The sequence below is a fragment of the Cynocephalus volans genome, chromosome 10, assembly GCF_027409185.1.
Source record: "Cynocephalus volans isolate mCynVol1 chromosome 10, mCynVol1.pri, whole genome shotgun sequence".
Taxonomy (NCBI): domain Eukaryota; kingdom Metazoa; phylum Chordata; class Mammalia; order Dermoptera; family Cynocephalidae; genus Cynocephalus; species Cynocephalus volans.
This window is the reverse complement of record NC_084469.1, coordinates 35,555,624-35,569,844: the sequence shown is the minus strand read 5'-3', so window position 1 is coordinate 35,569,844 and position 14,221 is coordinate 35,555,624. Positions and strand designations below refer to the sequence as shown.

The window sequence follows — 14,221 nt, the reverse complement described above, 5'->3', positions numbered from 1 at the left end:
TCCAGAACATTTTCATCACCCCCGAAAGAACCGCTGTATCTGTTGGCAATCACTCCCATTTCTCCCTCCCCCAGCCCCTGGCAACCGCTAATCTACTTTCTGCTCTGTGGATTTACCTAATCTAGGAACTTGCAACATTTTCCCAGCTGACTTTCAGAATTGCCACCAACCAGTGATTCCTGTGTGCCTCTCATTTCCCCCCTCTTATAAACAATAATGTCTGTAATGCTGCTCCTTTGACTGTCCCACCATTGTATTTTGGGTATGTGGGGTGAAGATCACTTGTCTCTTTAGTTCACCAGTACTAGGTCAAGAGGAGCTGTACTTAAGGAGTTACACCCAAAGAGCCTCATCCATACCAGGATTTAATTTAGATGTTTAGTAGTTTGCTAGGGCTGCCATAACAAAGGACCACAGGCTGTGGGGCTTAAACAACAGAAATTCATTTTCTCACAGTTCTGGAGGCTAAAAGTTCAAGACCAAGGTGCAGGTAAGTTCAGTTTCTTCTGAGGCCTCTCTCCTTGGCTTGCAATGACCTCCTTCTCTGTGTGTCCTCTGTGCACACATATTCCTGTGTTTCTCGGTGTGTCCTAATCTCCTCTTTTTATAAAGACAACAGTCAGATTGGATTACAACCCACCCCAACAACCTGATTTTAACTTAATCACCTCTTTAAAGACCCTGTCTCCAAATACAGTCACATTCTGAGCTATAGAGGGGTAGGGCTTCAACATATGAATTTAGTGTTGGGAGATACAATACAGCCTGTAACAGATGGCAAGATTTGGAACTTTGAACTGATTGATGCTGTAATGGGATGAGACTTCCGGGGGCTTTTGGAGAAGTGAGTATATTTTGTACAGGGAGGAGTATAAATAATTTGTGACCAGAGAGCAGACTATGGTGATTTTAAAATATATCCACAAATTCTTGATATTCTTCCTCTGAAAAAGTGAAGCTGAATTCCCCTCTCCTTGACAGTGGGATGGACTTAGTGACTTGCTTTCAACACATAGGATGTGGTGGAAGTGGCAGTATATTTGTTCCAAGACAAGGTCATAAAGGGCACTGGGGCTTCCTCCTCATTGCTGTCATTTAGATAGCTCACTCTGGGGGAAGTTAGCTCTGAATACTCAAGCAGCCCATAAAGGCCCATGTGGCAAAGAACTGGGCTTCCTGCCGACAGCCATGAGTGACTCATAGTGGAAATAGATCCTCCAGCTCCACTCAAGCCTTCAGATGACTGCAGTCCCACCTAACATCCTGACTGTAACCTCATGAGAGAACCTGAGCAAGAACCATTTACAGCCAGCAATCCCACTACTGGGTATATATACATCCAAAGGAAATGAAATCAGGATGTTGAAGAGATGTCTGCACTCCCACGTTTGTTGCAGCATTATTCACAGTCGCCAAGATATGGAATCAAACTAGTGTCCATCAGTGGATGGATGGAGGTCTAGTGTATAACATGGTTACATAGTTAATAATGTAGTTCATAACAATATATTGTATATCGAAAAACACCGAGAGAGTAGATTTTTAAGGTTCTCACCACAAAAAATAACAAGTACATGAGGTGATGCATATGTTAATGAGCTCAGTTGAACCATTCCACAATGTATACATATTTCAAAGCATCGTGTTGTATATGATAAATATATAAAATTTTTATTTATCAATTTTAAAAAATAGCTGTTTTTTAAAAAGAACTATTCAGCTAAGCTGTTTCCAGATTCCTGACCCTCAGATACTCTGTGAAATGATAAATATTTTTTAGCTTAGGCCACAAGTTTGGGGGAATTTGTTATGCAGCAATGAATAACTAATGCACTAGGTCATTATCAAAAGGGGAAAATTATATATAGACTGGGAGTGGCCCACTTTATTTATGTTACCTGCCTAGCCTCTGTAGGCATTTGAGTTTGTGACCCCTACAAAATCACAAAGTCACATTCTCCAATTAGATTATATATCTCTCTAAGGCAAAGATCATGACAGTCCTTTATTTGGTATCCCTTTCCCGAGGATGACTAATTCAATAAGTCCTCCAACAAATCCTTGTTAGCTACCAGGGGGAGGAGTACAAGAGGGATACAGAGTAGAGATTTGTGGAATGTCTGTTCTGCCTAATTCCAAGCACACATATTAGGCTCTTTGCTCGGAATATATTTGCTTAGAACTAGGTTAGGAAGGAATTCCACAACTGCCAATTGGTATGGTAAGACTAAGAATCTTAAAAGGGACTCAAATAAAATAGAAAACAGTCATATACATTAGGTTGAACCATGTGAAATTGCCAACATTTACCTGCTAAAACTGCAGTATTAGGGCCGGCCTGTGGCTCACTCGGGAGAGCGTGGCGCTGATAACACCAAGGCCATGGGTTTGGATCCCTATACAGGGATGGCCGGTTAGCTCTCATGGGAGAGCGTGGTGCTGACGACACCAAGCCAAGGGTTAAGGTCCCCTTACCAGTCATCTTTAAAAAAATAAAAATAAAAAAATAAAACTGCAGTATTATATAGTTCAACCTAATCTATGTATTTTTAACATGTCTAATCCAGTCATGTTTGTCCCTGCACTCCTGTAGCTGGCTGGCATGGTTCCATTGGAAGGGATGCAGGTGACAAAGACCAGCCGTGGATGCTCTCCTGAGAGGCTGACCTCTCTGAGCAAGATGTCTGAATCCCAGTGGGCATTGCCAGCACTGCCGCTGCGTATCTTCATGAAACTGGGTTAATAATCCAAATGTGCAACTTGTCTTGGACCAAACCCTAGTGCTTTCCTTTCTTGTCGTGTTTTATTCCTGGTGTTACAGGGTGTGGGAGGCTTGGGTGGAGAGCTATAGCAGCCAGGGTGGAGGGGGATGTTGGGTGTGGTGGTGGTGGGATCCAGGACATGGGGCTCTGTGAATTCTCAGACATCTGAGCTGGGCACAGAGGGTGCGATTGCTGCCCAGACCACGCACTTGGGCTGACCACTCATTCAGTACAACTAAACTCCCTATGGTGCCCTCGTTTAGCCTGCCTCTTACACTGGGGTCATTTGGCTTTTGAATCCTTCCTTCATTGTGAATCAGCCAAGTTCATAAGTGTTCTTTCTCTCCTAAACTCCCACTACCCACTAACTAGCAAATGTTGGGCTGGGAAAACAGAGTATAAAGAGGGATGAGCTCTCAGGAGGTGTTTGCCTGTGTCCTAGTGTGCTGTGGCAGAGGTTGGGCAGGTTTAGGGACCAACAAGTGCCAAAAGGCAGGAAGAACCGGACAACAAACTTGCTCTTTCTCCCTTCATCTCCCTCCCTCCAGCTTTACCTCAACAACAGCCAGACATGATCAAGAAGAGACAGACAATTTATTCCACATCCACTTAGCTATGGGCAAGGCAGGGACGAGGAAAAGGCACGCAAAGCTGGCCCCAAGTGCTCCCTTCGCCATCCCTTGCAATGATGAGGGCCAACCTGTTCAAGGCCGGGGGAAAGGATGAGGAGAGGGATTCAGATGAGAGGACAGGACTTGGTTCCAGGAGTTCAGAAACATATACAGGGCTGTATCCTTTCTTTCCTCAGGATCCAGGACTTTCTCCTTTGGTAGCAGTGTCTAAGACAGTCTGCTCACTTAAAGAGTCTGATTCTGAGCTGGATGTAGGGCTGCAGGACATGGTGCCAGAGGGACGACCCAGAATCACACTCCAGAAACTTTTATGGTTGACGTAGCAAAGGGTCGCTGGGAAAGGACAGGGGATAGGGAAGAGGAAAGTCAAGAGTGGGAGAGTGACAAGCAGAGTGAGGCCCCTGGGGAAGATGCGTCCCCAGGAAACTATCCCTGGGGATGGCCAGCCCCTTCCCTCCACCCTTTCTGTTCCCTGAACCACCCATGTCCCCTCCTTCCCACGGGGCCCTCCTAGCCACTCACCACACAAGGTGACATACAGGATAAACACCAACCAGCCAATGATGTAGCTCTGGCCGATGGGTATTGATACATTGCTCTCCACCTCGAAGATCCAGAGGTTAATAGGAAACAACATGAGGGTGAAGAAAACGAAGATGACTGGGAGACAGGAAGAGGAGAGGTCTTATTCGCATCCAGGAATCCCACAGGGACTCTTCCTCATCAGCCGAGCCACAGCCACAAACCACAGCTCCCATCACCACACAGGGAGCACCCAGCCCCTTCCCTTCCACCGCTCCGGTGCCTGGGAAATGGTGTAACACCCACAGAACCACACCCAGAGCAGAGGGAGAAATGCCCAGGAAGATGTGGGTTAGGGGAACTAAGGACCTTTTCCAGAGCTAGGGGGCACCTTCACAGGAGCTCAGTATGGTCCCAATGAAGCCAAAGGAGGGTATCCTCTGAAGACCGGGTAGGTACGGCAGGTGTAACCAGGTTGTGAGGACGAAGCCCAGCCCCAGGGCCAGGATGAAGCATATCTTGGCCACCCCAAAGGCCGGGTGATTTGTCCACAGCTTAAAACCGCCTGGGGAAAAATGACAAAACAGGATGAACTAAGGATTCACAAAAGATGAAATATAATCAAATATGAGAAAATGTTCAGGCCCATTAATAACCAAAGAATGCACACTTGAGATAACAATGAAATGTCACTTTCACTTATTAAATTAGCCAAGATTCTTCTCTTTTTTTTGTTGGCAGCAGACCAGTCCGGGGATCCGGACCCTTGATTTGGTATTGGAACACAACGCTCCAGCCAACTGAGCTAACGGGCCAGCCCTAAATTAACCAAGATTCTTGATATGGAGATTGTTCGATCATCCCAACCATATGAAAACCAATAGCTCAATAGAAAAAAAGGACAGAAGGACTTAAATCTCAATGCTCAAAAGAGGAAAGACAAACATTCAATAAACGCATGATACTCAACACAAAAAATTGCAAATTAAATGTGATTTTTTAAAAACTATCAAATTATCAAAGATTAAAATAAAATTGATGCTACCTAGCATGGAAGAGTATTTAGAGAAAAGAGGTGCTCTCGTGACTGCTATTGGGCAGCATTTCTAGGGAGTGGTCTGGCACAAAATACCAAAAAATATCTAAATTCTTGAGGCCCTTTGACCCAGCAATGCTGCTTCTTGGAATTTATGTTAAGGGAAAAATCAGAGATCTGCGCCAAAATCTATGTACAGGGACTTCCTTTGTAGAGATATTGATATGTCCAACAAGCTATTCAATTTTCATGAGATTTGTAAAATAAATGATAGTACACCCATACTTTTATTAATGTGTGTTCATTAAAAAGTGATAGGACAGATACTTGTCTCTGAACAGAATGTCTCTAGAAATGAGAAATAGAATGAGAAACTGGGGAGGGAGACTGGAAGCTGGAAGTAGGAGGCTCGCTTTATAATCTTTTGTATCTTTCGAATTTTCATCCTGTCGTGTATTACCTAATCAAAAAAATTTTTTAATTTTCTGATGTTATAGAATAATTATTCAGTGATGCGAGTAAATGCTTAAAAATAAAAATTGCAATTTGCAAAACAGAACATGTAGACTCACTGTAATTTTGAAAATGTATATATATGATATATATGGTATATAAAGGGCTGGAAGTAAATCCATTACATTGTCCACTATGACTATATCTGTGTGAAAAAAACTTAGGGTGATTTTTATTTTCTTTCTTAAACTTTTCTGCATTTCCCACAGTAACTGTGCCACTTTTTTAATCAGAAATATATATATATATATATATATTTAAAGTTAATAGTCATTGCTGGCAAAGGTACAATAAAACAAGACTTTTCATACATTATTAGCAGAAACATAAATTGCTATAATACCAGCTGGCTGGTGAGGGGAACCAGACCCCTTGACCTTGGTGTTACAAGGCAGTGCTCTAACCAACCAAGCTAATCAGCCAGCCTTGCTATAATACTTTTTCAAAGCAATATGGAAAATTTTATTAAAAGCCTTAAAATATTTATGCTCTTTGATCCAGTAAACCCACCTTGGGAAATCTATCCCAAAGAACTAATACTAAATACAGAAAAAATGTCATGATTAACAAACTCTTTGCTCCTTTTTTTTCAAATATGAAATTGGGCATAAATTTCCCAAGACTTAAAAATAAAATAGTCAAGTAAAAGATGATAAATCTGCTAAGATGACTATTATAGTCACTTATAATAAGGAAAGTTTATCATCTATTATAAAAGTAAAATTGAAGATACTATAATAATAAAAAATTAAATAATATAAAATTGTTTATTAAGAATAAGTACAGCTATGTAAAAACCATTCAAAACTTGTTCAAGTAAAAAAAGTCATAACACTAAGCAAAGCGTTCAGATCCCCATCCTAGCCAACTGCCAAAAAAAATAAATAAAATTTAAAAACTTATTAAAATTTTTTAAAAGCTTAACTGCCTTTGAGTAGCACCACAGAGCAAGGTGCTTACGTAAGTTTTAGAGCCAGACACACCTGGTTTATAATTCTATACCTGCCATTGTGAGGTTAATCCATATGAAATTACTGCTTTTATAGGTGAAAAGCAGTCAGATATTGGCGTTTCACGTGGTTCAACCTAATAGCTTTAAGACCCTAAACAAGGTACTTAATCTCTCTGAGTCCCAGTTTTCTGTAAAATGAGGATAATTATTCCTATCTCTTAGTGCTGAGGATTAAATTAAACAAATACAGTAAGTGTGCAATAAATTATAGCTTTTGTTTCCTCAAATTTGTTGTAATAAGGATGTATTACTGTCATAGTGGAAGAAAATAATAGCTGTGGAGCTTTTTTTTTTTAATGTTAAGGAGAGTGAAGAAATGAAAGTGGGGGTCAGAATCTCTGGTTTTCCCCAGGAGCTGGGAAAGGAGGCCCTGCTCCTGAGAGGCGAAGGGACAGCATGACATGAGACTAACAAGAATAAGGAATGAAGCAGCTGCAGGAAGTCGGGGGAAGGGAGGAACGAGGAAACCAGATGCCGGCAAAGGAAAAGTTCTTGGGGAGCAGAGCTGGCCCAGAAAAGCGAGGCCTGAGGCAGAAGAGAAAGAAAGTGGCTGGGACCAGGGCCTGGGAGAGAAAATCCCAAGGACTCCTCCCTAAGCTCTGGGTATGCAAGCCTGGAGGAAGGAAACCCCCACCTTACTGGGCTCTTCTCCCAGGTAAATTATGTGATTCATGAGTGATTCCCTTGTGCTAAGACTTCATGCCCCTCGCAACATGTTTATAAGCACAGACTTGGCTCTAGGTCTTATCAAAAGCAGTGACATTTTCCATCGAGTCAGATTTGGCCAGACTGGAGGAGGAAAAATGATCCTTGGAGATCTCAGTGCCAGGGGGGCCATCTTGCAGGCCAACAAGGCAAGATGACCAGAGGGAGGGGACAAGAATATGCAGGGTGCAGATGTAGAGGCCAAGCCGACTGGAGGCCTGGGGGGGATGGAAGGTGGAGGGACTCACCTTTCCCATTGTCTGAGCAGCTGCTGGAGTAGCAGATGTACAGGAGCCCCATGGACATGATGTGGGCTGATGTGTAGATGCTGTTGCTGACATTCTTGGGCCAGCGCTGATAGAAGCGGCTCCCAGAGAGGTATAGCCATTTCTTGGAGAAGACCATGACCAGCATTAGGATGAAGGCGATCAGGCTGAGCTCTGAAGCCAACACTTGCTCTATCCACCGGGAGCTGTGTGTGACTCTCCATTGGAAGGGCAACACGGAGTGCCGGCGATGGTCCGTGGGCACCCGCCGGTTACTGCTGGGGGGATGGACGAATGTCTGCACCCCGCTTCTTGTCCCAGGTTCCCCTCTAGCGCCCCCTGCCTTCCAGCCTTCCTCTTCCTTTCCAGGCCCCTGATACTGATGTTGGTCCGTGTCTCCTCCTGACCCAGGAAACTCACCCATGGACTCCTCTGCCCCCATCATGAGTACTCTTCATACCCTCCACCCCATCTCTCCCTTCCCTTGCCAGGCTCAGTTGAACCTCATCTTTTAAATATCTTCATCAGGTGGAGCAGCTGCCACCTTAGGGCCTGGGAAAGAAGGTGGAAGAACCTCTTGTTAGGTTCTTGAGCTCCTGATCCAAGAGTCACCAACCCATTCAGCAGGACAGGGCCCCTAACTGTCATGGAATATTCCGGGGGAGCAGTGAGATGGGGGAGGGGCCCACAGCTTCAGCCTCATCTCTTTCTTGAAATCCTGCTCCTTGGGCCCTAGCTCAGAACTGGGGATCTGTGCCTCTCTCCAGCTTCTGCCTCCCTTTGCCTAAAAGCAATGGTCTCTGAGAGTCCCCTTTTCCCTTGCTATTTCCTCTGCCCTAACCTCAAGCCCAAATCCTCAATGATGGAGCAGGGGCAGGAAGAAGCAGCTTGTCCCAGGAAGACACACCCCTCTGTTGTTCTCTGGAAATGTCTTCCAAAGGTGTCATCAACCTTCCCACTACTTCACCCAACCCCTTTACTTCTCTCCCACCTCTACTCACCTCTGGTCGACAGTCACCAGTCCCTTCCCTCTTTTCTTTATCTTTCTTTTTCCCTTCTTTTTTCAGCACAAGAAGAGGGAGGACACAGGCTGAGGAAGGAGACTAGAAGTGTCATGCAGTCTGAGAAGGGTCTTTGAACCTCCTTTTTGAATTATAGGAAAATAAATCTGAGTCACTCATGGCAGCCTGATCATAGTGGCTTCCAGACCTCAGCCCCTGGAATTCTTATGAGGAGAAAGCCTTTCAAATGTGGGATGTGAGTTTGAATCCCACCACAGCCACTTTCCTTTATGATATACTTGGTTAGGAACACAGGCTTTGGGGCCCAATAGACAGAGGTGTGAATAATGGGTCTTCCTTTTAAAAGCCTTGTGAACTTGGATGTCATATAGCATTTGTCTGCCTCAGTTTACTCATCTGTAACACAGAGACAGTAATCCTTATCTCACAGACTTTGTTTGAGTATTAAATGAGATCACAAACAAAAAGTCCTCACTGGTTCATAGTAAATTCCCAGTAAGTTGTAGTTATTATTAAATGATCATTTTTATTGTTTTGTAGTCTTTCACTAGCAAACAGGGAAGGAGCAAAAACTCAGAGGATAATTCCTGGCAGGCATGCTTACATTTTGGTGGCTGCAAATGATAGAATAGAACCCAAATTAGTTTAAGCAAAAAGAGAGTTAATTATGAATCCCAAGGTCACGTGTGCAGCTGGACCTCAGGAAGAGTTGGAGTCAGGAATTCAAATCCTGTGAGGGTTCTTCCTCTGACTCTAGTCTCTGCCCCTCCCTGAGCGTCTTGCTCTTTCCCTGCAGACCAGCCTCCTCTTCCTCTCTGGTCCACACAGAGGGAAACGTGGCCCTTATACCCCGAGCTGTGCATCTTACACCTTCGGCTGCCAGAGTGGGGACCTCTCAGTCCCAAGTCCTCTGGCCCTGCCAGGGGCAAGTGCCATCCTTAAAACAATTAGCCGTGGTCAAGGGCATCAGGTCAGGAAGCTGAATCCTGAAGATGGGAGGAGGAGGGGACAGCACTGGCAAAGGGGGTGCTGGGCCTATTGGGAACGTCACTCCTGTGGAGCCAGCGATTATCAGCGTTGTGTTTCCTTCCTTGAATCCCTTTTAGTTTTTTCCTGGAATTTCTAAGCATTTCTAATAATAGCGAGCAGTTTTTACAGCAACACACAACAACATGGAAGAATCTTGGAAATATAATGTTTCCTGAAAAACGTAACTCCCGGAAGAATACACTATAAATACGATACCATTTTCATAGAGCTCATATGCAAGCATAACTACACAAAGCATTGTTTAAATATTATATGTTTATGATTGCATGGTATTTTTAAAAAGGCAATGGAATGATAAACACAAAATATCATGTGGAGGTTACTTCTCAGGGGAGGCAGAGGAATGGGACAGGGAGGGTTATACTGGTACATAGACATTATTGATAATAGTCTAGTTTCTGGGTTGGGTGATAGGTACACAGGTATTCATTATGTCATAAGCATTTATAACTAACAGATTTCATGTAATCCTACGAATGTATCAAAATTTTTTTTCAAAAGGCAATTTGAAACAGTTCAAGAAAAGAAATGTAATCTTAGTGATTACTGGTTCTGCAAAGAAAGATATTTATATAGTCACAATATATAAGGTAAACACTGTTCATTGAGTTTCAGCTTTCAGAATCGAAAGATGGACAAAGTTCAGAAGACTTAATTATGGCTACAAAAGTAAACATAGCTGTTTTCAGCTTCAATGCTGCCCAGGCAAAAGCCTAGAAGAGGTCAACTGGAAGGTGGAAGGAGAAGAGAGCTAAAGGGAAGGGTGGCAGCCCTCAATGAGTGACCGACGGGAGCTGGTGAATAAATTCCCTAGTGGCCTTGCCCTTAGGTTAGGATAATTCTGATTGTGTTCTACAGCAGGAGCTTGCAAATTTTTTTCTGTAAAGGTCCAAATAATAAATATTTCAGTCTTTGTGAGTCATACAGTCTCTATCACAACTACTCAAACTTGGCCATTATGGGGTGAAAGCAGTCGCAGACCACATGTAAATGAAGAGGAGCGGCTGTTCCAAACACATTGTTTTATGGCTGACCCTGCTCCAGGCTTCCCCCATTGGATTAGCTCCAGTTGTCCATGGTAGTAACTGGTTTGATGCCCTTTATTGACTTTCTTCCCTTCCCTGTCTCACTTCCTTACACCTTTACTGGTGTGTCAAGGGGTCACCTTCCCAAGAACCACCTGCACTCAAATCTTTGTCTCAGGGGTCTGCTTCTGGAGGAACCCAAATGAAGGCAGATGGGAACCATTACTATCATTGTTTTTCAGAAGAAGAAACTGAGGCACAAAGAGGCTAAGAAATTTGCTCAGGGTCACAGAGCCAGCACTTGAATTCAGTCTCACTTGAGAATTCTGGGTATATTCAAAGTGTCCAGAAAATCAGCAGTGGTGAGAGGATTAGGGAGATCCCCCAGAATGAACGGAATTCCCCAAAGCAGTGGGGAGGAAAAAGAAAGACGTGGACTTGCTCCTTGCAGCACAGTCAGGGAGGCAGCGAGTACCCGGAGAAGAATGATTATGGTGCCTCTAGGCAGATGAAAACTTGGGCAGCTTCCCAAAATAGTACCATGGCCCGAACATGACATGGAAGCAGAGAGCTACCAGATGTAAAGGGACCCCGTGGACAGAGGCAATGGATATGTCAGTATAATCTGGAAGGACAGTTGTCCAGGGCCCTGGGGGACATTCTGACACATCGTGTGCTCAAGCTCTACTAAGTGGGACTGGGGAGCAAGCTACATTTTGTTTTTCACTATAACCATGGAATGAGGGTTCTAATGAAAAATAAATTGAATTATAAGAAATGAAGATTATGTAATGTCTTGCACATCTAAGTTTGTGGTTTGAGATGAGATCTTCTATAAAGGATAGAGAGGTTTGTTATGCAAAACATGAAGGGGATGCAGCCAGCCTCAAAAAAGGAATCAGACCAGGATATGAACTCTCTTTCCATTTCTTGCCTATAATGTTTCTGTGTCTGTTTCATTCTTCTTTGCTACTCCTACATTTTTACATTCGTTCTGTTCAAAGAGCCCAGACTACAACTCACATTTCTTTGTTCTAATCCCAAATCCCCAGGGAAGAACACTGATTGGCCCAGCATGGAGCAATTGTACATCCCTGGACCAATCAGCCATGGGCAGGGGTCAGGGCCTTGCAGCAGAATACGGCTTCTTGGAATCCATCCCTGGGTGGGATGGACTGTCTTCTGGAAGAGTTTGGCAGATTACCCAGTAAGTGTCCTATGGAGTGACAACTCCATGCAAGGGCACCATCCTTCAAGACTGAGCTCACATGCTGCCTTGGGTTGAATGTCCCCCTAAAACTTAATCCCCACTGTAACTGTTGAAGGTGGGAAATCCTATTACAGTTATTGAAAGGTGGGGCCTTGAAGAGGTGATTAGATTGTAGGATCACTCCATAGTGAATGGATTAAAAATGGTGGTCAGGGTCTGGTTTGGAGGGCTTTAAAAGGACAGTGAACGAGGAGATTAGTCTCTCTCTGCTCCACCATTTTTGCAGTGTGAGACCCTGCTATCACTGTTACCACCACCAGGACATTTACCAGATGTGTTCCCTGGACTTTGGACTTCCTAGCCTCTGAAACTGTAAGCAATAAATTTCATTTTCTTCATAAATCACCCACTTTCAGGTATTTTGTTATAAGCAACAGAAATAGACTAATACACATTCTATCTTCTGCATGAGGGTTTCCCTGTCCCAACCACTTAATTTACCTATCCCTACAATGGTCCCTACAACTCCCAAGCACATTCTGATCTATATTAATCTACATGTCTGTGCCCTATCATGTACCCTGTATCATGGACATTTATTTGTTTTATTTGACCAGCTCTTCTTCCTTCTTTTGGGAGCAGCTCCGCCCTTTGTAACGTGCATCTGATTTTCAATTTGGCTCCTCAGCCATCTGAACTGTTGAGAGATTTCTCACTTAAAGAGTTCTAGTCCAAAGGCAGGGCCTACTTCCAGCTGCAGAAGTAACAAAAGCCAAATGTTCATTTTCCCAATGTCTGATGTGGAGTAAGTACACAACCTAGGATCAGCCAAACAGACACAATGTCCCTGGACTTAAATTTGGGAGCCAGAGACCCAAAGCAGGGACAGTGGGAAATCTCTTGTACACAGGACACCCTGCTGGTGTCTACTGTAGAATCGCTTGCTTGCTGGTGGGGAGAAATCCCCACACATTTGGTCACAGAAGTCTATCTTCTGTGTTGAAGACTGGGCTGTGAGAGCAGAGGAAAATCCATTTGTATTTTTTTTTTCCCACTCAGTCATTTTTTGGGGGAAATGCTCTTCCTTCCTCATTTTAATAATATGTGTAAGGAAGAGGTGCTTATCTTTCATTCATATTTCCATGTAGGTGGAAGAAAACCCCCAACCTCTCTCCCTACTTCTTACTCGCTCCTCTCGCAAAGGGAGTGGACTGCTCCCCTGGCTGGTGGATGCAGCAGTCAGAATAGGCTCGATCATGGGTGGAAACAAACAACTTCATAATCTCAGTTGCTTAAACCAGCAAAGATGTCTTTGTTGCTCACACACCACGTTCTTGTTTGTTGTCTTGGGGTTCTTCTCCTGTTGTCCTCATTCTGGAACATAGTATAATGGAACATCTAGAATATTACTAGTTGCCACGTCAAAGGGAAATCAAGCACTGACCTCAAAGTGACACACATCACTTCTAATCACGTGTAACTGGCCAACACAAGTCACATGCTTGCACCTGGCTCCAAGAGGGAACCCATCGTGTTCCCAGAAGAAATGGAACTAAGTCATTGATGATATCAATAATCAACACAGCGGGGGAAGGAACGTGTTGTGGCTCAGCCTCCTCTGGATTCTGTGCTGGCATCTGCTCACCTGTGGTGGGCTATGCTCTTGCCAGCTCTTGGCCTAACGGTAAAATCCCCCCATGACTAGGCAAGTCAGGAGTGAGTTATGGCCAGAAGAACTAAAGCCACGTTTACTAATATCTTTATCAGTAATGATGGTGTTATTTTTATCTGTCTGCTGGTTTCCTATGTACTGACCCCTGAAAACTCATCATTGTGGTTCCAGTGGGGGCTGCAAAGGGGTGAGCATGTGACCCAAGCTCAAAATGATTGACACCAGCTAGATTCCTCCAGAGTTCTTCCCTGGGATGTTTTTACCAAAGCTTAGTACAACATGGGTGGTGAAGCTGTGGGGCTGAGCTGTGAGCCTGTGGCTATGGCTATCGGTATGAGAGAAGGAACCCAACATACAATATTCTGTATCTTCACTATGGTCTTCTAAATGCCCAGTCTTGTCTTGAATAAAAGGACAAGCCATGATCATGACCAAGGTGAACCACCTCTGGTGAAGTTATATGTTGTAACAAGCAAGCAGACTTCTGAGGTGGACTTGCCCAGCTCAGATTTGCATCCTACAATTTTGAAACTCATCGCACGACCCACAGAATCTAAACAGGAAGGTGCATGGGGAGGAGGAGCTGCCGGTGAGGTAAATGGCCTGTCTGGAATATCTGAGGAGAACACGATTTCATTGTGGATTGGCTGCATCAGTTAGGATTCTGTGTAGGGAGTATCAGAAAGGGCAATTGCAACTGGCTTGAGAATAGAAAAAATGTAATGGTCTATGGAACTGAAAGATCAAAATGTAAGCTTCAGCTAAGACTTGATCCTGCCACTCGAGTGATGGCA

At 43.9% G+C, this 14,221-nt stretch overlaps 1 protein-coding gene across 1 annotated transcript; it reads right to left on the bottom strand.

Moving 5' to 3' along the window:
* Positions 1-3,566: 3,566 nt before the first annotated feature.
* On the bottom strand, positions 3,567-7,890 carry ODF4 (outer dense fiber of sperm tails 4). The gene is made up of 4 exons (XM_063109839.1): positions 7,431-7,890; positions 4,308-4,481; positions 3,920-4,054; positions 3,567-3,727 (listed from the first exon to the last, which is right to left on the bottom strand). Exons 1-4 carry the CDS (start codon positions 7,888-7,890, stop codon positions 3,567-3,569), a joined length of 930 nt encoding a protein of 309 aa, XP_062965909.1.
* Between the last annotated feature and the right edge of the window lie 6,331 nt (positions 7,891-14,221).